At 43.6% G+C, this 24,325-nt stretch overlaps 4 protein-coding genes across 6 annotated transcripts; 2 read left to right on the top strand and 2 right to left on the bottom strand.

Annotated features, from left to right (window-relative positions):
- Positions 1–951: 951 nt before the first annotated feature.
- Pi3K68D (phosphatidylinositol-4-phosphate 3-kinase catalytic subunit Pi3K68D) lies at positions 952–18,498 on the bottom strand. 3 transcript variants are annotated; one of them, XM_064695571.1, is made up of 16 exons: positions 18,137–18,498; positions 14,378–15,471; positions 14,251–14,303; positions 11,394–12,107; positions 11,245–11,333; positions 10,535–11,177; positions 9,903–10,473; positions 9,199–9,838; positions 8,887–9,132; positions 8,388–8,824; positions 7,868–8,260; positions 7,604–7,804; positions 1,971–2,167; positions 1,827–1,918; positions 1,617–1,766; positions 952–1,548 (listed from the first exon to the last, which is right to left on the bottom strand). In XM_064695571.1, exons 2-16 carry the CDS (start codon positions 15,439–15,441, stop codon positions 1,369–1,371), a joined length of 5,670 nt encoding a protein of 1,889 aa, XP_064551641.1. In that variant the 5' UTR covers positions 15,442–15,471; positions 18,137–18,498; the 3' UTR covers positions 952–1,368. The 3 variants fall into 3 exon arrangements, with proteins under 3 accessions (XP_064551641.1, XP_064551640.1, XP_064551642.1); XM_064695570.1 differs by lacking the exon at positions 18,137–18,498 and adding an exon at positions 15,952–16,107; XM_064695572.1 differs by lacking the exons at positions 952–1,548; positions 1,617–1,766; positions 1,827–1,918; positions 1,971–2,167; positions 18,137–18,498 and adding an exon at positions 3,559–3,694.
- LOC135437592 (uncharacterized) lies at positions 3,064–7,123 on the top strand. Its single transcript, XM_064695574.1, has 4 exons — positions 3,064–3,422; positions 3,477–3,670; positions 4,442–4,529; positions 5,115–7,123. Exons 1-4 carry the CDS (start codon positions 3,395–3,397, stop codon positions 6,965–6,967), a joined length of 2,163 nt encoding a protein of 720 aa, XP_064551644.1. The 5' UTR covers positions 3,064–3,394; the 3' UTR covers positions 6,968–7,123.
- Positions 18,499–18,668: 170 nt separating the features above from the next.
- Positions 18,669–21,692, bottom strand: twy (twitchy). The gene is made up of 2 exons (XM_064695573.1): positions 20,255–21,692; positions 18,669–20,202 (listed from the first exon to the last, which is right to left on the bottom strand). The coding sequence occupies exons 1-2, from the start codon at positions 21,613–21,615 to the stop codon at positions 18,705–18,707; spliced, it is 2,859 nt and encodes a 952-aa protein (XP_064551643.1). The 5' UTR covers positions 21,616–21,692; the 3' UTR covers positions 18,669–18,704.
- Positions 21,693–21,885: 193 nt separating this feature from the next.
- LOC135437580 (spliceosome-associated protein CWC27 homolog) lies at positions 21,886–23,664 on the top strand. The gene is made up of 4 exons (XM_064695562.1): positions 21,886–22,551; positions 22,606–22,986; positions 23,046–23,255; positions 23,316–23,664. Exons 1-4 carry the CDS (start codon positions 21,962–21,964, stop codon positions 23,629–23,631), a joined length of 1,497 nt encoding a protein of 498 aa, XP_064551632.1. The 5' UTR covers positions 21,886–21,961; the 3' UTR covers positions 23,632–23,664.
- Positions 23,665–24,325: the final 661 nt, after the last annotated feature.

Below are 24,325 nucleotides of genomic sequence, written 5' to 3'. Positions count from 1 at the left end.
AACATTCTTAGCAAAGAAATGTTTTAGGCTTGTGCATATTAATTATTAGTGTGCAGTTAGCGTATTAAATCGTTTTAAAAGATCTTTGCTCAATTTGATTAGAAAAATATATATACTATAAAATGTTTTTTCTATTCTTTTCTTGTGGGAACGACAAAATGTCATCCAATTGTATAAAAGAAAAATAAAAACTTGTAGTTTTATTTTTAACAGCTTTTGCGGTGACCCAGTGAATACACCATGAATCATCATATAATATAGTATGTAATATTCTTTGGATCGCAACTATTTAAGAATCTTTAGAATATTTGCCGCACACAAGCTGATTTGGCAGTAAGCGATATTTGGAATTTTAGTTTTAGTCAGATAAAACCGATTGACAATCCTGCAAATTCTTAGACAATAGGGTTATAAACAGTCGTATATTAATTCAATTATGATCCCAGCATGATAATGAATCGTCCTTTTTTTTAGTATGACCCGAATGTAATGATGCATTTTAAATAACCGTTGATATTTGGCTATAGCCATAATTAATTTTAAATTGAATGAAAATCCCGTCCACTGTCAGGGCTTTAATACTGTAAAAACAAACTTTTGCTTCTTCACATATGTCTTGAACCAAGGCTTGGTAAACTAGGGGCGGGGTCTAAAATTTGGCCCAGTGCCAGTTTTGCCAACTGCCGCGTCCTAGTTAAATAAAATGTTTAATATTGCTGAATTAGCTTTCTGAGCACAAACTGGCATTAAACAGGGTAGCAAATGACATTGAGATGCCAAAAAAAAATATAGTTACAATTTCAACAGTTTAAATTTAATAGCTGAATTGGCAAAACTGACAAGGCGATAATATTGCATGTCGACAATTGCGACGGAAATCAACGAAAACTAGCTTAAGAATTGTGCCCTCTACAGTATTCCATGGACTACCCTGAATATATACGAAAAGTATTCACTATCGATCAGCACGTATCACTTATATTTGGTTGATTTATGTACATATACAAAATTTCATCTGATCTGTTAAAGTTTGTGCAAAAGCTGAATACCAATTGCGAGAAGAGTATGTTATGTGTGTGCCATTTCTCAATGTGTTTGTCGTTGAGTGTGTGTGCGTATGCGTGTCCGTGTGCATGTGTGTACGTTATATACAAGTGATAGGTAGAGTTCAGCTAAATTATTTGTATATGTAAGTAAAGATAATAAGTATAATGTGGAATGTACAATCACTTTGAGTATGTAAGTATTATTGCATTGAATAGACAGGCACTAACATATATGTATGTGTATGTGTGTGTGTGAGTGTGAGTGAGTGTGAGGGCTCGATTGAGTGTGTGCGTGTATATGAAACTAGGCCAGATTGTCGCTTCAATTCCTAGGCACTGATCCCAAGCGATGCCAATCGCACAGCTCCTGACGCAAATCATGTTTAGCGAGATCCAATTCAAAGCCGCCAAGCAGCTCGTTCTCCTGCAGCGTATCATGTGACCAGACAGTCACCTGCAGCCTGCGTTGCTGCACAATATCCAGAGGCATGCGGTACTCCAACTGTTGAGATATTAAGTTTCACATATAGTCAGCAGTTCTGAAATTGAGGAATGCGGCTGTTCCCTTACCGTCTCCATGAAGCTGGGCACACAGGTTTTGCGTACCACTTTGGTTTTGCGTTTGGTCACTTTGGTTGGATCCGGTTTCAGGTAGCATTTGACATATGTGTTCGGCTCCTGGCCACCCTGCAGCATGGGCAGTCCTTTGGCGTGGTGTATCTAAAATAAGACATCGCATTAGAGCAAGGTCCTTTAGTTGTACAGCATTAGCTAACGCACCATCACAGTTAACACGCCGCGTTGGTATTGCAGCGATAGACGTATCTGGCCAATTTCATTCGGATTATCTCGCGATGGCTGCCGCTTGACCTCTGCAAGGAAACCAGTTGTTAATCTAGCCTTTTACAGCAGACGTCTACGTACCTCTTATCTTGGGCATCTCCAATTTGGCCTCCTGCTGGTCGCGCAACAGCGGATGAAAGAATGTGTATACCAAATCGGAGTGCGCTATTTCCTCCGCTGCATCGAAAAGCGATTTCAGGAAACGCTGTATCAAAGGTAAACGCTTCTCAGCAACAGATTTGATATTGGATCGTCCCACATGAACACCCGCTGGCAGGCTGACATTAGGCAGAAACAGAAATACGTGTTACTTATTAGATAAGCAAATAAACTATGTACAAAATTTAAAAATTATTAATCTTTGAAATCATAATTCCCAAGGGCTTATAGCTTCGGACTGAGGACCTTCAGTCTATAGGAAGGTCTGCTGATGATAGAACTTTGCGACTTAGTTTAGTCTTATTAGGTCACTAAAAACGAATTTTTAATTGGCATACATATATTTCTACCATCTGTAATCATAACCAGTCGATATGATATCATTTCAAAGCGGTATCAATTAAAATATGTCAAGCTTTGATTTATCAATAAACATAACTTTAGAATGCGTAACGGCATTACAAATAGCAAACCGATGTGAACCAATGTAGGATCATATAAGCATCAGCTAGGGGTTCGGTAGCGATGCTCTTGATACACTTTATCCACTAATTAAATGATTAAAAAGGTTTTATACAAGTTTATGTTATTTCTGAGAAAGAAAGAAATAACAAACATAGGATGTAGAATATTTTAGAGCACACACACATCCAGAATATTTACATCTTGGGTACCACAAAATTTTAAAAATTAACGCATTTAATGGCTTTGGTTTCAACATTTAACCAATCGGATAGTGTAAGTTAGAGTATTTGTATTAGACAGAAGATCTAGTGTATAATAGACTAACGACATAATGATAACGAATTGTTGTGAGGTGAATTTCATGCTGTAAGTCTGCCAGACAAAATAGACAAACATGATATAAAGACAATCGCTTATCAGTGACCGCCAAGCGACTGTCAAACAATTGGTAACAGGTAACAATCGTTAATGGCTGATAAATCAAAACTGCGCCAGATACCCTGTGCTGCTTGACGGCCAAAGCGGGCCGAATCAAAGAGCAGTGGGTGAAAGAAGAGCGACCCACCAACAAACCAGCAAACCAATCAGCGAGAGCCAAACACTGGGAGCGCCACGATATCATTGCGATAACGTGTTGAGCGTTGGCAGTTAACAAACGGCGACGTCAACGCCGCTCAATCAGTTAACGGGCGCGCTGTGGTGCGGACGGCAAGCGCTGAGAACGGGGAGAGCCAACAGCCGAGAGCCAAGAGCTGCGGCACTGGCGTTCGATTAACGCCAACGTGGTGAACTGAACTCAACTGAACTGAAGACGAAAAGCAAAAAATTCATAAAAATCAGGTGTGCAACTGCGAAATGCTGGCCACAAGCGAATAGCAGTGATGGCTCAGCTAACGTATGTGGGCCAAGGTAAGTTTAGCTACCTTCTGTGAGATCCGATCGCTTATCAAGTGTCCTGCACAGGTGGGCAAGCGGCCCTTGGTCCTTGGCTCAACTCGCTCATGCTTCTGATGAGCCTCGTATTTGTGCTGCTGGGCATCAAAATCTGGGGCTTCCGGCGGCGTCTCACATTCGATAGCGGCGGACGGACAACGACAACGCGCTCAACTCAGCAGCAGACGCAGACTGCGCCACGCTATGCAGCCTACGAATCACAGGTGCGTAATATACAAATCACGCAACTTTAAAAACTTGCCAATTAGTTCGATGAAAGTCACTTATAAAGGTTAAGAAGTATCTGATAAAACTTTGAATGCCAACGACGATAAGGCGCAGCGGAAACAGACCCAAAGCGGGTGTATTCGCTCTTTGTTTATTAGTGTGTGTGTGTGTTTTGTCAATTGATATGGGGATGAGAACGTGAGAGGCGCGCAATACATATCGATAAAAGGGTTCTTAGAGTCGCTCTCATTTACTCATGAATGACTTTAAGAGCTGCGCTAATTAATGCAATTAATCGATGTAGGTCTAACTTGTTTCGATAGTTATTTAAAAAATGGCTTGTACTAGAGAGAATCGTTAGAAACTGCCTATTTCTTTGGTCTCCATTTGAACGAAGTCACACTTATCCAATTTATAAACAATTCTTCTCAAATACAATTAACTATTCGTGCTCAAAACACTCATTAGAATATTTTTTGGCGAAAGCCCATCTCTAATTCGCATTGTCGTTGATATTCGCACACACACACACACCGGTTTATATTTTGTGTCCGTGTTTTGACTGTAATACTTTTACAGTTAAGTTTATGACGCATGCGAAAATGTTCGTTGTTGTTGCAGTTTTGTTGGTGTTGGTGCGGGCGTTAGGCCTGACCAGCTGAGGCCACAGCTGTTTAAATTGTTACAATAAAGCCGAAGAATTGCTAATTTTAGATTGTAAGAATGGGCATTAATAAATCTGCAGAATAATCGTATTGCACTTGCAGGTAAACGGCACGGACAGCGCTGTACATGGAGTATTTCGCCAACGGAATACCGAGGAATTCGAAAGTGCCCGACCGACAAATTCAACAGGTAAAACGTTCAAACGTTTACATATACAAATGTATGTTTACATTCATACATACGTACGTATGTATATAAACATACAAATATACCTGTATGTAGCATTACTTAATGTGAATGGAATTGGAAGTAAATTGCCTGACACGATCAGTTACTGAGGAAGATATCGCGTAGGCTAGACTCAAAGCAAAATTTAATACCCTGTACTCAATAAAATCACTTGAATGGGTTATAATGTAGATTGTAACTAATTGAAGGCAAAAGCTTTCCCCATTGGTTATATTCGAATATAACAGGATATAATATCGCAAACATATCTAGTTGTACGAACATATCTAGTAGTATTATATGTATTATATGACTTAGAGGCACACAATTTGGCATGTGTTGCACACGCAAGTCAAAAATATATTACTTAATAGATAGCTTGCCCTTTAAATTTAATATGATAGTTATTTTGAGCCTTGCCCTTTGATACACAAACACGTTTTTGTACAGCATATTTCCCAATATTCTTTCAGGTAATACAATTCCTTTCCTTATTTCCATATTATTGCATTTATAATATTCATTCATAACTATTCTTTCCTTCAGCGAATAAATACCTCACAGGCAGTGTACAAAATCTGCAACTGGCCACTTTGGCGCCATATGCATACAAGGAGGAGACAAGCATACCGGAACTGACTGGGACTGTTCCGTACCGTCCAGAGCCTCAAGCAGCACGACGCAGACGGCGTGAAGTGCATAGCGCCAGCTATGACTACTATGCAACGCCGCCTACACGCCAACCACCCGCACCGCCCATTGCAGTGGCAGCTGAAGAGCCTCCCTCGCAGCTGGACATACCCAACTTTGATCATTTTGCCGAGAAATATAAGCTGATTAGCGCCAAGACCAGCAGCGAAGAGCCGAAGGAGTCGCAACTAATACATAAGGAGCATGGACGTTATGTCAAGTATGAGCAGGTCGATGATGTGCCGGAGCTGCTAACGCCGGATGATGACCAAGTCGGAGCTGCTATTTCTGTGGCTGCTCAAGTGCATCACGTGCCGGCTGTTATTCAGACGCAAACGGAGCCCGAGCTAAGCACAGAAGCGGAGCAGGTTCCGGACACAGTGTACAACCGCCGATTCCTTGAGCTGGAGCACGCGGATTCGGCGTTCGTTGTGGAAATCATCGATGGTACGCCCGATTCAATTGAGCAAACGGATCCAGTTGTAGCATGCAACTTATTCGATAATCTAGAAATGCCACAACATATGGAGGATGCTGAATTTGAGCGAATTCGTTCCACCTACGAAATGAATGAAGCGGACATCTTGGACATGCAACCAGATTTTTCGGAACTGGCGAACCAGCTGCCGGCGCCAAGCAGCCCGCCAGGTTTTGGCAAGAGCATTGATGATGACTGGGAGAACTTTGAGAACTTGGAAATTGTGACGAATGTGCCCCAGTCCAGTTGGTCAGCACTTGATTCGTCCCGTACAGAACAGATCGACGAAACCAACATTGATCTGGAAAACGTGGTGCAGCAGGAGTCGCTCTTTCAAGAACTGGAACTAATGGCGCCTGCAAATGGGCACGGGAGACAGCAAATAACTGCTGATTCCGTAGAACCGCCTCCGTATGATGTGGAGCCGCCTATTCTACCTATCCTGCCCGACTACGAGTCACTGATGCAGCTGGAGGGATCACAGAACAACAAAAACTTGCCCAAATACGCTGATGTCGTGGGAAAGGGCAAGGAAAACGATGCCAAATACGTAAGCAGCATAGAGGATATATTCGTGGAGCTGCAAGTGAATGGTGAACCGCCCACTGGCAACTCCGTTCCGCTCGCCGAAGAGGTGCACAATTTCGAGGAACTTTGCGAGGAGTTGGAAATTGCTGCATCACCGGTGCCAGCACGCCGACCTCCACAGCCAGCGCCGCGCGTCTCCAAGCCGGCGACGCTCAATGTGCGCGGTGATGCGCCGCCATTGACTTGCTACGAGCGTGAGGAATTGCCGAGTTCCAGCGCAAGCGAGGCGGAAATGGAGGAAATAGCTACTGCACCACCACTGCCGACAGCACCACAGCCGGCTAAGCGCATTGGACGCACTCTGAAGGTGCGCTTCGATGTGGACAACTTGCAATACTATCAATCTGCTGAGGTGCCCAGCTCAAATGAGTCTGACGTTGAGTTTAAATCTGCGGATGAGCAGGATGAGCCACAGTTGCCTTCTAGATCTACGCAACGCTTGATCCCATTGCTACCTGACGAGCCCTCGCCAAATGCTGAACCCGATGTGCCCAGACTCTTCAGCACTCAGGTCTCGCTGGAAGACAGCGATGACGAAGCATTTGGACGCGCCATACGCCAGCATCGATCCATGACGGACGCACTGCGACCAGTGGTTCACTTGGACCGCACGGCACAGGGTGACAGAATCACAGAGGCTTAGGTCCCCAAACCAAGATGCTGTTCTGCATTTCCTTAGCAATGACAGTATTTTACATGTAAATAAGTCTATGTATATACACATGCATATATATCTAAAGTAGGAGTTGCCATAAAATGTTGACTATGTTTAAATAAATTAATCATTATTATAACTACACCCTTAAAATGTTTTCCTCTATTTTAATCACATTTGTTCCCATGATAAATAAGTAAAATTTTGCCGAGGTAAAAGGAGGCGTCTCCGTAAAGTAATTAATTTCATGCTCAACATTAATAGTCGAATGGATCGTCTGTCTCAAGTCTTCAAATTTGGAATATTACGTTTAAAATGATCGAGAAATTCCCTAGATCGTAAAGCATAAAATAATAATAAGAAAAACCCAACTAGCATAAAAGATTCTCTCAGTCTAAACTGTAAGGTCGAACTAGAAAACTGCAATAAATTGGTTCAAACACAAAACAAAATAGATTGATCTCTATGCAGATATTAGTTTAAAAAGAAATAAAATAATTTCTACGAGAAATTCCGGTTTAATCATTATTAATAATATAAAATACTGCTCTTAATCCCCTGTTCTTTGCCTCATCTAAATGAACTCTCGAATGTACAAACTCAAGATTGGATGCGCTCACTTACCTGTGCAGCTTGACCAGTGGAAAGTGCATGCATAACTTCTGATGGAACTCGGTAAACTCGCGATAGGAGCGAAACAGATGCGTTGGATCCAGCTGTCCGTGTCGTGTCACTTGCAGAATGTACATATAATACTTCTCCATGCTGTAATGCTTCTGGAAGCGCACCACTTTAACAATCTTCAGCCTACCATCCTGCTGCATGCTGTGAATGTAGAATGGGCTTTGTTAGTTAAGTTTCTACATTGGGTTTGCACCTGCCACTCACGTGTATTTGCGTGGCACAAACGATAAAAGCTCACCGGAGCCTTCGTCATTGTTGAAACGCATCTGGGCCAAGTTGTGCAGGAAAAAATTGAATTGGGTGAACCAACTCTTCAGCGATGATTGTATCATTTTGGCGAATGTGGCCGCTGCCTCCGGATTCGATTGTGAAGGCAGCAGTGCGCGACGCACATAGGTGACGGCATTCGAATTGACGCCCGGCATGCCCGCCGTAGCCATGTGCGCCAACGTATGGAGCAGCAGGTCGGCATTCTTGCGCACAATATTAAAGGCACGACAGCAGAGATCGACGAAATAGTGAAAATCCGTCGAGGGTTTATCCCCGCCATTGATCACATAAGCCATATCCGAGGTGAGCACAAACGGAGTGCGATCTCTGCAAAATAACAATGAAAATTTATGAATATTGAAAGTGGAATCATTCTATGGTAACAGTTTCTAGATGTAGTCAGCATTGAAGCATAGCATCGTTTAAACAATCCAAAGCTCTAACCACAACTCACCTTTTGAAATTGCCAAACATTTGAGCATCGCCCAGAAATTTGCCAAAATCAATGTGAAACAAATGTCCCGAGGTCTTGAGCATTATGTTATCGTTGTGTCGATCACAAATGCCTAGCACATAGGTAGCCACACTGTAGCCGGCGCAAGAGAGTGTAAAATTACGGACAGCACTTTGATATTCCAACGGACTTGGATTCTGTTTGCCCAGCCATTCAGCAATGGGTCGATCCTTGAAAGAGCCCGTTAAGCCGCATTCCACCTGTATTTTTCGTAACGTTTCGGCCTCAGAGACAAGTTCAATCATGCCGCTCTTGAAGCCCGTGGGCACACAATTGAACGTAACCATCTTGAGGTCCAGGCGTTCTGCCAGCCACATTTTGTTCATGATGCGTATCAGTTGGATTGTTAGCATGTCCTGCTGTAGATCATCACCGCACTGTCAAGAAAAAAAAGTGATATACAATTGGGGGCTAGACTGAGGCAGCAACGTTGGGTTACCTTAAAAATGGCGGGCAGGGGCTCACTATCAGGTCCCACAAAGGTGATTTTCAGTGGCAGCGTATTGGAATTGAAGTAGCTGCAGTTGCGCACATTAACCCCGGACACCTCCAGCTCGGGGCCCAGTGGCAGACAAGTGGGCTCCTCCGACAGATCCTGATGCACCTGATCCATGCCCGCAACTAAACTCTTCTGCCGCATCGACTCCTTTGCTTCCTTGACAGACTCCGCAATCTTGGCCAGATTCTGCGCAAAATAAAGGCGATTAACAACCTCAACTATAAAAGCAATTGTAGCTTGTGTGCTACCCACCTGACACATGCGATGCTGATACATGAAACGCTTGAGCAGCTTCTCACCACAGATGGCCATGAGGGCGCGCAGCATCATCTTATTACGGCGATAATAGCGCGCCTGTGTGATTTGCGACTCATCGTAATCCTGATCCACCAGCGAGGCGCCAATTGAGTTAAGCGGATCATCGGGCAGACTGTGTACCAGCAGCCAGTACATGTGATGGGCAAAACGCGGCGATTCCAGGCACTTGGAGAGCAAAAAACGCGACAGTGCAGATGCCTCATATGTGTCGTGCTTAAGCGATTGCACCAGCTGTGGCAAAAAGTCCACTAGCTGATCGTTGGGCATATGTGAGATCCACTCGACAGCCTTCTCGCGCACCTTGGCATCCGGGTAGCGCGGCAGCAGCAGCTCCAGTGCCTGTAATGGCGATAACGGTGCCCAGGAGTGCAGCAGGGAATGCAAATCAATCAGATTGGCATAATCCCAACTGTGCGCCGCATGCAGCACCTTGGGCAGCGCATTGGGATATTTCTGCAGATAGAGACGTTTCTCCCAAAAGACCTCTCGGCGGTCCGTTGCTCCCGTATAGCCTAGCTCGGCCGTGTCCAACAGTTCCTCCTGCAGATTGGCGTCTAGCGAAGCAAAATCGTAGCTGTATGAAAAAATGTAAATCCAGTAAGTACATCACAGTAAATATTTTAAAAATTAGTGCGTACTGTGGTGCAGGCTTGGGCGCCTCTTGATGCTCCGGGAACTCTATGCGGCCGCCATAGGGTGGCACTTCAATGCTCAGCACCGGACAATAGTCGGGGTGCGGATGACAGCCGCGCGCAGGCGCTGGTCCCAGCATTTTGTCAGTAGTGGGCGGCCACACGGATAGCAAATAGGGGCCACAGATCATGGTGCGCTTAAAATCAAACAGCTGTATGGAGCACCAACCCAGCTCAGTGGTCACCTGCCGTCGTTCGCCGTTTGGCTCCGTATTTGGCTCATTTTCGTTGGCCGCCTGCTTGCCGTACAGCACAAAGGTGAGACGCGCCTCGCGTGGCAACGTGCATATGGGATGCTGGTCGAAGGTTAGCCACGCACTGAAGTTCAAACGTGGAAATAGGCCGCCGCTCGTATCATTGGAGCAGCTAAGCACATTGGGCTTTGACAAGAGGCGCGTACCATAGACGAGCTGCACGCAGAGCGAATAATCCTCGTATTTCCAGTTGGGCGGCGGCCTGTGCAGGCAATTGATGCTCACCACAATCGGCTTGGACACACACGAGATGGGTATGGGAGCTGGAAAGATTTTGATAATTAAAAATCGATTGATCTAATCATAATTAGGGTATTTACTAACTTGTGGCATAATCGGGCGTCTTCACGGAAAAGGCAACGCGAAATACATTGGCATACAGTTCGACTAGCTCCTGGACAGCATCACGCAGTCGATTGCACTTTAGTTTAATTTGCTCTAGCATGGAGCGCGGTCTCAGCGTCACCTGCGCGTATTCACCATAGTCGCTGACGATCTCTGGATTGTTGGCACCCGCCAAGGGTGCATACTTGGTCTGCGCCTCCTCGCATATGCGCTTCAGCTCGCTTATGCAACGCGCTATCTCCAGCGTATCAATGGAGCCGAGCAGTGCGCAAATCGCCTTAACGGCTTGCACAACGCCCGAACAGCTGACAACGCTTCGTCCAGCAGGGGCACCGTCTACCGCCGATTCGAGCTTATCGATTTCCATTTCAAGGGTCTCAATGAGTATCATCATGTTGTCGTAGGTGACAATTGGTACCACTTCATTGGGCAGCACCTGCTCCGGCTGCAGATTAGCGTCGTTCTCATCATCCTGCTGTGTTCGTGAAATGGCCTGCATATTGGCAGCGCTACGCAGGCACAGACCCAAATGCACATCCTTCTCCAGCTGAAAGCTGTTATGCACGCACTCCAGCTGGCTCAGCTTCGAGGTGGGCGCCAGCCACTCCAACAGACCAATGGGCTGCACAAAAGGGGTTAGCGAGTATTACAGAAATGCACAGAAATCTTCCTGCTAAACAAAGACGCACCTTGACCACAAAATCCGTGACAGTGCCCTGCACCTGACCCTCTAGCGAGGCCAGCGCCTGGGCCACCACCTGAGCCACCACTGAATCAACTGCAAGCAAATATTTGGCACATTAGTAAGGGATCCATTAAATCTGATGTTAGCACTTACTGTCGCAGGTGAAGGTCACCGGCGGGCCATAACCCTTGACCTGCTCTCCAGCCAGTGAATTGGTGACTGCGTGTGGCTGCAGCGTATTCACAGCCGGATGCACAATCACCTTAATGCTGGTGTCCATCATGTAATGATAGTTGAACTCGGCGGCTATCACATGTCCCACATTTGTCGCTGTATCTCCATGCGGGTAACTGCTGCGCACTTGACGCACCATATGATAAAACTCCAAGAGCTCGGCATCATCCGTGCGCTGCTCGCTGATCAGCTCGTAGAGCCGGGTGAATGTTTTCCGGCGATCTAGCACTACTCGAGCCGGTATGCTGTTGGTGTAACTATCCGTAAACGGCGGCAACTGATATGGCTTGGATGTGGACACACCGGCGGCACCCGTCTCATAGAGCTGCTGATTGCGTGGCGGCAATGGAGGCGGCGGCGAAACAGACCCTTCAGTTGGCGGCGCTGCCGCTGGCGCCGCTGATGCAGCAGCTGGTGTAGGCGATGATGAGTGTGAATGCGAGGCCTGCGTGAGGTATTCCTGTCGCCAGCCAAACGAACTGACGCTGCCACTGTTAACGGCACTCTTATCCCACCTGTTGACCGCCTCATACATGGGATCCGAATACTGTGTGCCATTATCGCCGCTATATAGAAAATCAAACGGATCGTACTCCGCATAGTAGGAGGTGCAATCGGAGGCGCCGTCGTTGCCTGCAAGTAACGAGTGCATCATCAATCAGCGTGTTAACCAAAACACAAGCAATCGCACGATGACTATTATGCAAATGCCCACACGATCGAGTGGATCGAGTAAATCCGAGCGTGCGGCCAAAAATAAAAAACGTCGTTGTCGTCGTCGTTACCACCCCTGTTCAAACACTGCGACGTGGCTAGACGCGAATGGAACTGAGAGCGGCGCAGAGAACATTTCGCAAAACTATGCTAACGAATCTGTTCGGTCTCCCATACTACCCAACAACTAGCATAGCAAAAGGCCAATTGGCTTAGCTGTCGGGGGACGGACGCCCACGGCGCACGGCATCTACACGACACAAAGATTTATTTATATAAATATAAATCCAAATATCGCGGCCGTTATGACCTTTGTCTTTTATATGTTCGGAATATGTTGGAAAACTATTTACGTATACTCTATATGTACAGGCTGTTGTTACTTAGTTGTTTGCTTAATACTAAGCTGCATATTATTTTATATCTTTCGACCAAAGAGAACTATTATGCAGTCAGTTTTAAGCTTTGCAATACAAATTATTATTCCCAATCAAATTCTACACGTTGCAATTTTAAAGAAGAACAAATATATCCTATACATATATACATACATATGTTAATCTTTCCAGATAAAAAGATTCGATAAAATGCAAATAGACAATTAAATAAATTAACAAGTTCCATATCGAAGATATAAACGCAAACGTCTGAGCGTTGAAATTTGTTTAATAAAACAACAAAATGTTGGGATTTTTATTCTCAGGCATTATTTATTATTGGTCTCATCGTTATACAAGATTGTATTTAACATATGTATGTATGTATATATATATGTATATATGTATATTAAAATATTTAATGTGTGTATGTAAATATTTAGCTGCAAATCACAATTTCTTTTCATAATACTCAAAGTTAAGTTAAATTTAATTTGATTGATAGACAACCAAAATGAAGCCAGACAAATCTGTCAAATTCGTATTAAAAAAACACCAAATTTCGAAAAACTAATTTAGATATCTCAGTTTTGTGATGTTATATGTTGTTTTGGTATGATATATGGCCAACAGTTGATCAATGCCATTGGCATTAAATCTTCTCACTATATCTAATGTTTGGCTCTGGTGCAGTCGTGGAAGGCACAAGTTTTAGACTAAAGAATGTTAATTTTAGTGTAAGATGTGTGTGTGTGTGTGTGCAGGTGGTTTGAGGTGGGCTCTATTAACATTTATTTAAATTTCGATATATCCACACCAAAACCCTGAGCCAATTTTGCCTTTAGCTGGTGACGTGTTGTGTATTTGTGTTGTCGCCTGACTTTGTTTTGTTTTTGGTTTTTGATTGGGTTGCTTTCTAGTTGTTGGTCTGTGTGGGTGGGTTTTTTTTTTTTTGTTGTGGTAGTAGATAGTTAAGTAGTTGCAGTTTTTGGTGGTAGTAGTAGTAGTACTTAGTATGGATAGTAGTAGAAGTTTGCACTAAAATGTATTACTTTTGCGACACTGCAAGATAGAGAAACAGAAATCATTCAGTTCAGGTTTTTCTTTGTTTTTTCCTATAGCTTGATGTCGATTAACAACAACAACAATAAGAACAAACAGCAACAACAGCAGCGTTAAACAGTAATAAAAAACAACAACAAACTATACTCATTTACGATATTTACAGGTACCGAAACTCACATACCCTAACCTAACAGGTAAACACTCGAAATAGCTTGTGCGGACGGACAAGGCTTTACTAAGCCCAGCTCCTTACATATTTTTAAATTTAATGATCTCTCTCTCGATTTTAAATTTACGTTTTTTTTTTAAATAAAAGCTATTAGGAATAACTACTGCATACCTAAAAATATTTTCAATTTTCAATAGTTGAAATTTTCATCTAAGAATGTTTGTTTAAATTTATGTTTGTATTGCTCAAAAAGTGAGTTTACGAATAATTTGAGAACTTTATTGATATTTATGCCTAGACAAGACCCGCAATTTGAATTTAAAATATATTGATTCTATCCATGGAGTTAAGTGTCTAAAATTCTAATCGCTATAATAGGAAGACGCTTTATAAATACAGTCAGTTCGCATAGAGAGAATGTTGCTAAAAACAATTTTAGACCATTGCTTACCAGTGTTCTCATTGAGCAGGGGATCGAATGCCTCCAAGACGCTTACACGGGAACTGCAATGGAGAATGTTTTTTTTCTTCTTTGGATTAAAGAGAACAAAGGCAAACTGAGGATTCATGATGCATACTAATCGTCCTGATTCAAATCGATTAAATCATTGCCGGTCCGCTGAGCTGGCAACGAGGGTCCAACCGACGGGCTGCCGCCAACGGGAGGCGTGGACCGGCGCACATTGAATGCGGCAACTGGCGCCGCTGCGCCGGAATGTGGAACTGAGTGGCTGGATTGGCTAGCGCTGATGTTGGATGCGGAAACTGGCGCTGCTGCTCCGACTGCTGCTCCGGCTCCTGCTGAAGTGCTGTGTGGCCGGGCAAAGTCCACGTGCGTACTGCCGCCGTTGTTGGGCGCATAGCCACCAGCGATGCCATAGCCAAAGCCATGCGACGGATACTGAGGCGGCATATAGGCAGCCGAGCCGGGCACAACTGGTGCCGAGAACGTCGGATAGTACACAAAGCCCGCAGCTGGCGCCGGTGCAACTGGCTGCAGGGCCAATTGATTGGGCATGCTATAGAGCCGCTGCAGCTCCTCGTAGTTCAGCGGCCTTTGCTGTGGCTGCTGTGCGGCCGCTTGGTATGGCACCAGCTGCATACCAACGCCGCCCGGCACACTGCCCGCTGCATAGGTCGGTGGCGGATAGTGCACTGGCACTGGCACTGGCGTTGCAGCCGCCACCGGACCCACTGGCACCAAGGCCGTTTGCGGATTATTTGTCTGCAAACGCTGCAAGTCCTCAATTAAACGCTCGAAGGTGCTGCCGCTCTCTGGCGTCGGCTGCTTGCTCGTGGGACTGGCAAAGCATATCAGATCGCTGTCCCCGTTGCCGTTGCCGTTGCCATTGCCATGGGCGGACTGCGCCGGCGGCGTGCGCGAACGCTCCACACTGCTCAATGCTGCCGTCGCCTGATGCACCTCCGAGTGACGACGTTGGGCTAGACTGTAGCTTCGTAGTTCTTGTTGTTGCTGTTGCTGTTGGCTGTAGTAGTCGGCATTGCCCGATTGATAGCCAGTGCCGTATTTCTTGCGACGCCTGTAGTCATCGAGGGCCTGCTGCTCCAGGCTCAGCGCCGTCGCCTTGGCCAAGTCCTCCTGGAATTGCCTGTCGCTATCGATTTGCGCCTGATTCGCCATTATCCACTCAGAACCTGCGCCCACGACCAACTGCAAATAACAAAAAAAAAAAATATAATTGGTAAAATTTTGTTTCCTCTTCGAGTCTAGCCGAACAATGCCGTGTGGTTTGATTCGCTTATCTGTGCGCCATTCGGCTGTGCGATAACAAAAGCTACGATAAACGCGATTACGTGCTGTAAAGGTGAAATAAACAGTCCAAGAGTGTTTTACAGACAAAGCGAAAATATATTGTATTGTATTGTATTTTTTGGAGGGCTCGAGTTGAAGTTCAAGGCCAATCATGATTCAGTTGCGTTTGTTGGCAAGGAGTAGGAAAAAATAAATAAATTAATTAATTAGGACCCAAAACAAACGATATAATATGACTATATTAAGAATATTTGCTCTCTAATCTAAATGATGAATCAATAGAACTTGCTATTTATGCAGCTCGTATTTTATATACAAACACAAATGTTCTATAATGTAATCAACGTAATCACACAATATTTATAATTACGCTAATACCTTCGAGACACTATTAAGTGAAGATGTCTTCAACGGCCACTTGATAATTTTTGCAGATAACTTGGAAATTTTATGAAACGTTGTTCTCAGTCTATCTTTGTTTTTAAATGAGGGCATTGCAAAATGATCTTATTCTGAACTGTTTTAGTTAAGAACAGATATTTCAGGAGTTCCCTTGTAGACTGACAAATTATTGTCGAGCAACATATGTGCGATTAAAGTGACAGCAAATACTTTTGAATCCCTAAGCTGGTTTTATGAATGAAGTATTTCATAAGTGGTTTATATATTCAGCTAGCCGGATTGTGGTCAGTTCTATTTTCTAATATAAATATATTAATTTACAAATAACACAACATATATTTGAATACCCTTCCGGTTCTATCATCTGCAGACTCCGATATTAACTTGAGAATTGCAAACGCCTTGCCTCATTTCGAAGTTTTAACTTATTGAGAATTGTAAGCATAAAGCAATGAAAAAGAGCTAGCTAACATGCCAGGCCCATTTTATATGTTAAACGAAAAGTTTTCTGGTTTTCATAGAGCACCGTATCAAAAAGCTTTTTAAACTAAAAATCAACTGCCTTAGTTATTATATTTATTTTTCGATGTTCCTTTACCTGGTTGGCGCAGATTGTCAAGTTACCAAACTCTAGCCTAGTCGCACCGCACTGATAGAAATGCGCAACAAGCTTAGTCAACTTGGCAATAGCTTTATTATTATGTTATCCTTCATCGCATATTTGTTTTGACTTTGATAAGAGCTTTAATAAGCAGTTGTTGCGACAGCAAAAAAAAATAAACTGACATATTTATCGTTTGTTGAGGAATATTCCACATTTCTTGTATTTTAACAAGGGTTTTCCATAGATATTATAAATTATAATCACTTTAAAGAAGAAGAAGAGAAGATTCTTAATCGCGAACGATTCTAATTTCATTTTCATAATTCACATTATATAATACAATATATAAGAATAAGAATTGCTTAACGAACTGTCAACCGTCCATTATATTATAAAATTATTTGTAATAGTTACTGTAGTGTATAAAATACGATAAAAGCGCAATCTACAGTTCCAGAGTTTTGTTCTTAGATAAGATATATGTGTGACCGCATATAGCATATGTCAAAGATATAATAAGTTTTAAATAGTTTTTATATTTTTATGTATTCTAATGAGCAGTAAAAATGAATTCTTGGAAGCGTTAGTTTTTGATAAAAATCACATAGTTGCACTTTTGAGTTGTAGAGGGATACGAGTTGATCAAAAGAAATGGAACAATTTGTCTGTCAGCAAAGCTTTCATTGTATATTGTATCTGTTACATTAATATAATTATCTTACAAATGCACACAAATAAACATGTAATTCATTCATGCGTATTTATGTTTACATTACATTACAAAAACAGTACGATAAGGCTGTTGCTGTAATTCTGTGCATGTGTGTGTACGTGTGTCGCAAATAAAAACAAACGAATGCGCCGCTTTCTCACGATTGCCTTGAGAAGAACAGCTGTTCAGCATGAATGCTTTTCTCACACACACACGCAAGTGCACCACTCAACACATGAGTAAAACACAGATGTGGTACCGGTGCCTACATACATACAAATATACACATATACACTATGAAAACGAAATCAAAATGCTATCAAAAAGAGGACACAATAGATAAGAAAACATGAAAACATATGTATGCCGGTAACGTGAAGGTATTAGGTGAGGCAAAGCGAGCCAAAGGTTAGAGCCAATCAATAAAAAGTATTTAAATACTAATGAACAATATATTATGTGATGAGTATGACGAGCAGCAGTTCGACAAGTTCAAATTTGCATACATATGTAAATATGTATTTATAAAGGTGTGTACATACGCATACACACATATAAATGTAGCTATGTGTTGGCAGAAACGTAATGTAACAAGAACAGCAAAATCTCAAAGTTTTTTCAGTACTTTTATATAATAATAATGATACTCATTAAAAAAATGTATTTGCAAATTTAAAAAGATATGCATACATATGTGCACAAGTTTTAAATGGAAGTATATAAACTGTTGGCAGCCCTTGCACCCACACAGCAATGTCTAGTACAAATATATACACATTCATATATATATATATATATTTATATAGGTATATGTATGTATTTGGTTTCGCTTTTCATCCACTTACATAGCTCGAGTTTGGTTTTCTTGCACACTTGCTTAATACTGCCGTCGATTTCAGTTGCTTCAATTTGTATGTGCTTTTTACTTATGACGTTTTCATTTGGATTGCTTGTGAGTTCCGCGGCTTTGGAGCTTCCTCCACTCACATGCATACACATGCATACAAACAACAGATATAACACTAACACAGAGAAATTAAAACTTGCACAGAAAAACGAAACTGAAACGCACACATACACGTAGGCGTTAAACGCGAAATACTGTTTAATGCGACATATTATTAAGAAAAATTATTGAACAATAAAATAAATATACTTAATTAAATTTTACTAAAATGCTACGGTCGCTTCGTCACACAAAAGAATAATAACAAACGCCACGGAAAAATTCACAAAACGGAATGCAACAAGCGTAGTAATAAAAAATATTATAGATTTATGTACACACTGGAATCAGACTATTGCGATGAATATATTAATAATACCGATTGTTGGTCAAAAGTATCGATAATCAGCTTTAAAATTTAGAAAGCAGCCTTTAGAAATAATGTTTTTCTTTTATTTAAAAAGATTTCAGTGCATGTTAAGATTAGCCAACATTAGGTCTTCGATGTCTAAACTATTGCCATTGTCCAGGACTAATTTTTTGGAATCGTCATCAAGCCCAACTGTTGTCCAATAGTCCAAGTCTTCATTATCCGACAAGTTGTACATCCTGCGATAGGAGGCCTCAATGTTTTCGTCCAGCATGCGCTCAACAATATCGCCCACAGGCATTGCCGTTTGACTGGCGTTTCTATTCTCCATCTGAGACCTCGACTGAACCTGCACCTGCACCTGATCCTGTGTCACTGGCTGAGTCGGTGCGTTCTGTGTGCCTTGGCTTCCTTTGCCATGGCCAGCCATGCGTTGCGCGAACTCCACGTTCTCGACGCCCATTTTGCAGAGGGCGCACTTGCTTTGGCTAATCTGCTGCTTTATCTTGTGCAGAGTCATGCGATCTTGGCTGAGCAGCATACGTTCCTGTGAGATTTGCGCCTCCTTCTCACTGAGCTCCTGTGCACGGTTGGTCAGCAGCTGCAGCTTAGCATGCAGCAGCTGCTCGGCATCACGAGCCTTGTGCTCGGCAGTGTGCAAGCGCTTGATCGCCCGCCGATAGTCGCTGGACGTGTGCAGCACCTCATCCTCCTTGATGTTAAGCGCATTCTCTTTTTCCAGGAGCACCCGCTTGCGCTGCTCCAGCTCTCGCTGCTGCTTGTTACACCGATCCTGCTGTTCATCCGCTCGCTTAATCGCATCTCGTGCAACCTGTAGCTGCGCCTCCAGCTCCAGACGCTCAGCATTCAAGTCGCCCTGCTCGTGCAGTTTATGCTGCATCTCCAGTTTCTGCTGCTCAACTAGGAGGCGCGTGCGCTCCTGCTGCATATCCAGTTGCAGGCGCTCAACCTCGGCCAGCTGCAGATTTTTCAGCTCCTCGATTCGCTTCTCGTCGCGCTCCATTTGCTCGCGATGGAACTGCTTCTCCCGCTCGAATGCCTTCTTTTCAGATTCAATGCTGGCCATGCGCTGACGCAGCTGCCAATTCTCCTCGGCCGTGTCCTTGGACAGGCGTTCCAGCTGCAACTCCAGTGTGCTCACTAGCTCCATGAGACGACGCTTCTCTTGCTCGGCGCCCTCCTCGTCGATCCTTAAACGGCGTTCCGCGTCAGCCAGGCGACGTTCACGGAATTCCAATTGTTGCTCGCGCTCCTTGGTCGTGGTCAGGCCCTCGCGCAGCTCTTGCAAATCGCTGGATGCCATGCGCAGCGTCTCCAAATAGCTGCCATGATCCTGCACAGCAGCCTGCTCCAGAATTTTGGCTTGCCTTATGCGCTCCATGTCCGCCTCATGCGAGCTGCGGAGCATGCGCAAATCGTCCTCGTGATCCTGCTTCAAATTGGAGATCTGCAGATCATAGTCGCCTTTGAGTTTATCCAACTTGCCGGTGTAGTAATCTGTAATTTCGGTATTCTCCAGCTTCAAGCGCTGCTCCACAGCAGCCAAGTGCTGCTCCAATACCTTCAGCTGTTTTCTGAAATGGAAGCAGTTTGAGATCTGTATGAAATTGGTATTGAGCCACTTACTTGTAGGAGCTCTCGATCATTTCGATTTCCTGCTCGTAGTTGACTCTCATGTTGGCGACCAGCTCCTCCAGTCGCTGTTTTTCGAGCGAATTACGCTTGACATCTGTTTCCAGTTGCAGCAGCTGTTCCTTGCCGTCATCTTTGGCTGGCACGGAATCAGATGGGATTCTTGTTTCGATTTCAGCAGCAGCTGGTAGAGTGTCTGGGCGTTCAGCACGCACTAAGACGGGTTGACTCATCATCAACTGCAGGTGCATATTGATGCGTTCCTGCTGCGCTTTGATGTGCTCCTCCATTTGCTGCTGGCGCTGCAGTTGCTGCTGCAGCAGCTCATCAAACTTGCGATCCTGCGTCTCCTGCTTCAGCTGCATTTCGAGCAGTGCGCGCTCCTGGCTCTTCATTTGGGCAGCAATCGTCAGCTGTGTCTCCTGCTGTTGCAGAGCATTGTAGCTGTGGTTGCTCTCCAAGTTTAGGCTGTTTAGTAATAGAATTTTTTGCGTTGTGCTGTCCACAGTCGGCCGAGTGCTTGGATGCTGTTGCGGCTCGTGCTCCGCCTCGTCCGAGTCGGGAATGCGCAGTATGTCAGCGGTATTCTTTGGCGGTGGTGCGATCTCTTTGGTTAACTTGGGCGTTGGTGGCGAGGCGGCACGTTCCAGCTCCTCCTCGGCAGCCGCAGGCGTTGCAGCCAAGCCTAGCCAGTCAGCCGTGCCGCGTTTCTTCGACACGGGCGTTGACATACCCGAAACGGTAGCATTTGTCTCCTTCTCTCTGCCAAATAGACCCAAAGGATCTGCGTTGAGATTAGCGGATTGGACAGAGGCTGAGCTGCGCCTACCCGCGCCCGCTGCGGTTTTATGGCGCGCCTGTGAGTGCACGTTGGAGTTGTCCGTCGTTGTATCCGTTGACTGGCGGGACATTGAAGGTTTTGCAGTAGCGGGACGTTTAGTTGCGGACTCGTTGCTGCTTAAAATTTCATCAAAAATGTTTCTTTTAGGCTCTGCCGCCCCGAGCAAATCGTCAAATAGGTTTTTCCTGGCCCCACCGCCGCTCTTTGGCCGCTTGGGATCAAATCCTAAGTCATCATCGTCGGCATCGTCCATCGATAGCGTGGGCTTCTGTTTGACAATGCGCGGTGTGCTCGAAGCAGACGGTTTGACATTAAGTTGTTTTGCTGCAGTGGAATTTTGGGCGTCCGGTTCCGTTTCCTCTTTTATGCCAAAGAGATCCTCCAGTTTATTCTTGGCTTTGCTGGATTTTGGCAGTTTTTTTGCATTGGCGCCGGGTGGCGCGTCGAAGAAGTTGTCATTGTCCAAACTATTATCACTGAGTAAATCAGCCAGTGGGTCGTCGCTAAAATTCATTACGAGTTCTAGAAACTTTCTTTGGTAGCTTTTATAATTTTTGAAAATGAAAGGAAAGCCAAAGACGACACAATATAAAAAGAAACCGTTGCTTAGTAACGAACATTGGTATTTTTTGGCACATTATGCTTTGAAAGTGTGTACGCACTTTAAATTAGTGCAACAGGTAGATTTATTGATTTTTATGGTAAAATCTTATATATCGATATTAAAACATCGATATATTTTACGAATTTAAACAGCTGTAGGCACAAACAGCCCTGACATTCTTCAAACGCGTTGCCAACCATCAGCCTAACGACGCTGAAGTATAGAGCTTTGGTCTGAATTGTTTATTTCCTTGAAAATGAGCAATATTTACATCCAGGAGCCGCCAACATCTGGCAAAGTTTTGTTGAAAACAACAGTTGGTGATATTGACATAGAACTGTGGGCCAGAGAGTGCCCAAAGGCGTGTCGCAACTTTGTCCAACTCTGTCTGGAGGGCTATTACAATGGCACAACTTTTCACCGGCTGGTCAAGGGATTCATTGTGCAGGGCGGAGATCCGAACGGCGATGGCTCTGGCGGCGAATCGATTTATGGCCATCCGTTTAAGGATGAATTCCATTCACGATTGCGATACTCTCGTCGCGGCCTGGTGGGCATGGCGAACTCTGGCAAGGATGACAACGCCTCACAATTTTTCTTCACGTTTGCGCCGACGCCAGAGCTGGAAAACAAAAACACACTCTTTGGCAAAATCACGGGCGATACAGTATTCAATATGCTCAAGCTGGAGGAGGGCATCGTCGATCACCAGGAGCGACCCATGTACGCACATCGCATCATTTCCACAGAAGTGCTTAGCAATCCCTTTAACGATATTGTGCCGCGCTCCTTGCCCAAAGCAGACTCAAAATCGAAGAAAACCAAAAAAGAAAAACAAGGCGTAAAGTAAGTGTTACATTTCCCTAAATATTGCGGCTTTCACTCTGGAGTTTTCTTTAGAAACTTTGGACTACTTTCTTTCGGAGAAGAGGCCGAAGGTGACGAACAGGAGACGAGCATATTTGTGAAGCAAAATGCTGGCAAAGCAAAATCCCTACATGATGCCACGGATGACCCAAAGCTAAGCAAGGAACCCATTAAGGTGCCCAAAACAGAGCGAGCGCCCAGCGAGGAAAATTTATCAGATGACTGCGAAGAGACTGTCACTAAAATAGCCGCCACGTGCTCGGATATTATAAAGAGTAAACTCAACAGAGCAACTAAATCCACATCGGCAAAGCCGGTCAAACGTGAAGAGATCAAAAGTGAATCAGAGGATGACGATGAGGACATTCTGATGACCCAGGAGCAAGAACAAAACCAGAAAATCTCCAAAGAAAAGTATATACACAACCGTCGCTATGTTGTTTGTATTGGGCTTTATTCTTGATGTTTTCTAGGTCCAAAATACGTGAAGAAATTGCTTCATTGAAGCGGCAATATCAAATGGATAAAGTCAGCAAGGAGAAACAACTTTCCAAGGAGTCCGAAAAGAATTCAAAGAAGGATGCCATAAAGGGAGCCAGCGAAAATCATTATATTAAAGATTTCATTCAAGTAAAAGAAATGTATACTGCCAAGACAAAAGACACTGTTAAAGGAAAAGGAAGGTGCGTGCCTAGTTATGAAATTTATAATCGATGTTTAAATAGTTTTATTTTTAATATCAGGGAGGAATTTACTTTGGCCTTGTTATCCAAGTTCAAATCTAAATTGGACAAATTCAAATATAAATCGAATACTGAGGATGTCGATGAGGAGCCTAAGCAAATGGACGACAGTGTTGTGGAAAAAGAAATCACTGGGGACGATTGGTTGGCGCACACGTTAAATTTCAACAGCAATGTGCCTGTGCTCGCCAAAGATGCATCTACCAAAGGTGATGACTGGTACGATGTTTACGATCCGCGTAATCCGCTTAATAAACGCAAGCGAGGCGCAACAGATCATAGTAAATCTACACATAAGTCAAAATCCTCTAGGTAAAATGTAAAACGAAATAAACACATTAATTATTTATTTATTTTTTATTTATTTATTTATTTATTAGGGGTCGACTAACGAGTGTCTTCCTAATTATTCAATACATTATATATACAATTATGAAAATTAAATGCTAGTTAAAGAACACAAATTTCTAATAGCATCACCGACCGATGGAGGTGTTTTATTTGCCAGTCCGGCCAGCTGTGCCCCTTTTCACAGCTAATTTTGTCAGTGACGCTATTAGAGCCTACATCTAAGAAGAAGGGTGTAAGTAGGAAAAGGTGTTCTTAAGTAAAATTAAAAATAATCTTAATTTGCTATATTATTTAAGAAAACACCATAAATGGGAGAAAAGAAAGTAAGAAGATTGTTAATAAAGTAAAGAATTGTATGCTAGATATACAGAGTGTTAAGTAGATAGGATAAAGAGATAGTATTTTGAAAGTAATGGGAAATCACCGACCCGGTGGGGGAAATATACAGCCTGTCCGGCAAGCTATGCCCCTGCTCATAGCTGGGAATGGGTCAGTGACTTCCCGAAAGTATCCTGAAAGCAACGATTTTATGAGGGGTAGAGAAAGTTCGGTAGAGAAAACGTGATGCAATCTATTGTAATTTTTACATAGCACGCGAAAAGGATTGTGCATGGCGTAGTCTGTTGTGCACGTCGATAGGAATTTGAGTGGTTTTACTA

The sequence above is a fragment of the Drosophila montana genome, unplaced genomic scaffold (genome assembly GCF_035044405.1).
Source record: "Drosophila montana isolate Dmon_TW-CO22-7 unplaced genomic scaffold, ASM3504440v1 contig_3829_1, whole genome shotgun sequence".
NCBI classification, from domain to species: Eukaryota; Metazoa; Arthropoda; class Insecta; order Diptera; family Drosophilidae; genus Drosophila; species Drosophila montana.
This window is presented reverse-complemented; position numbering and strand designations above follow the sequence as displayed.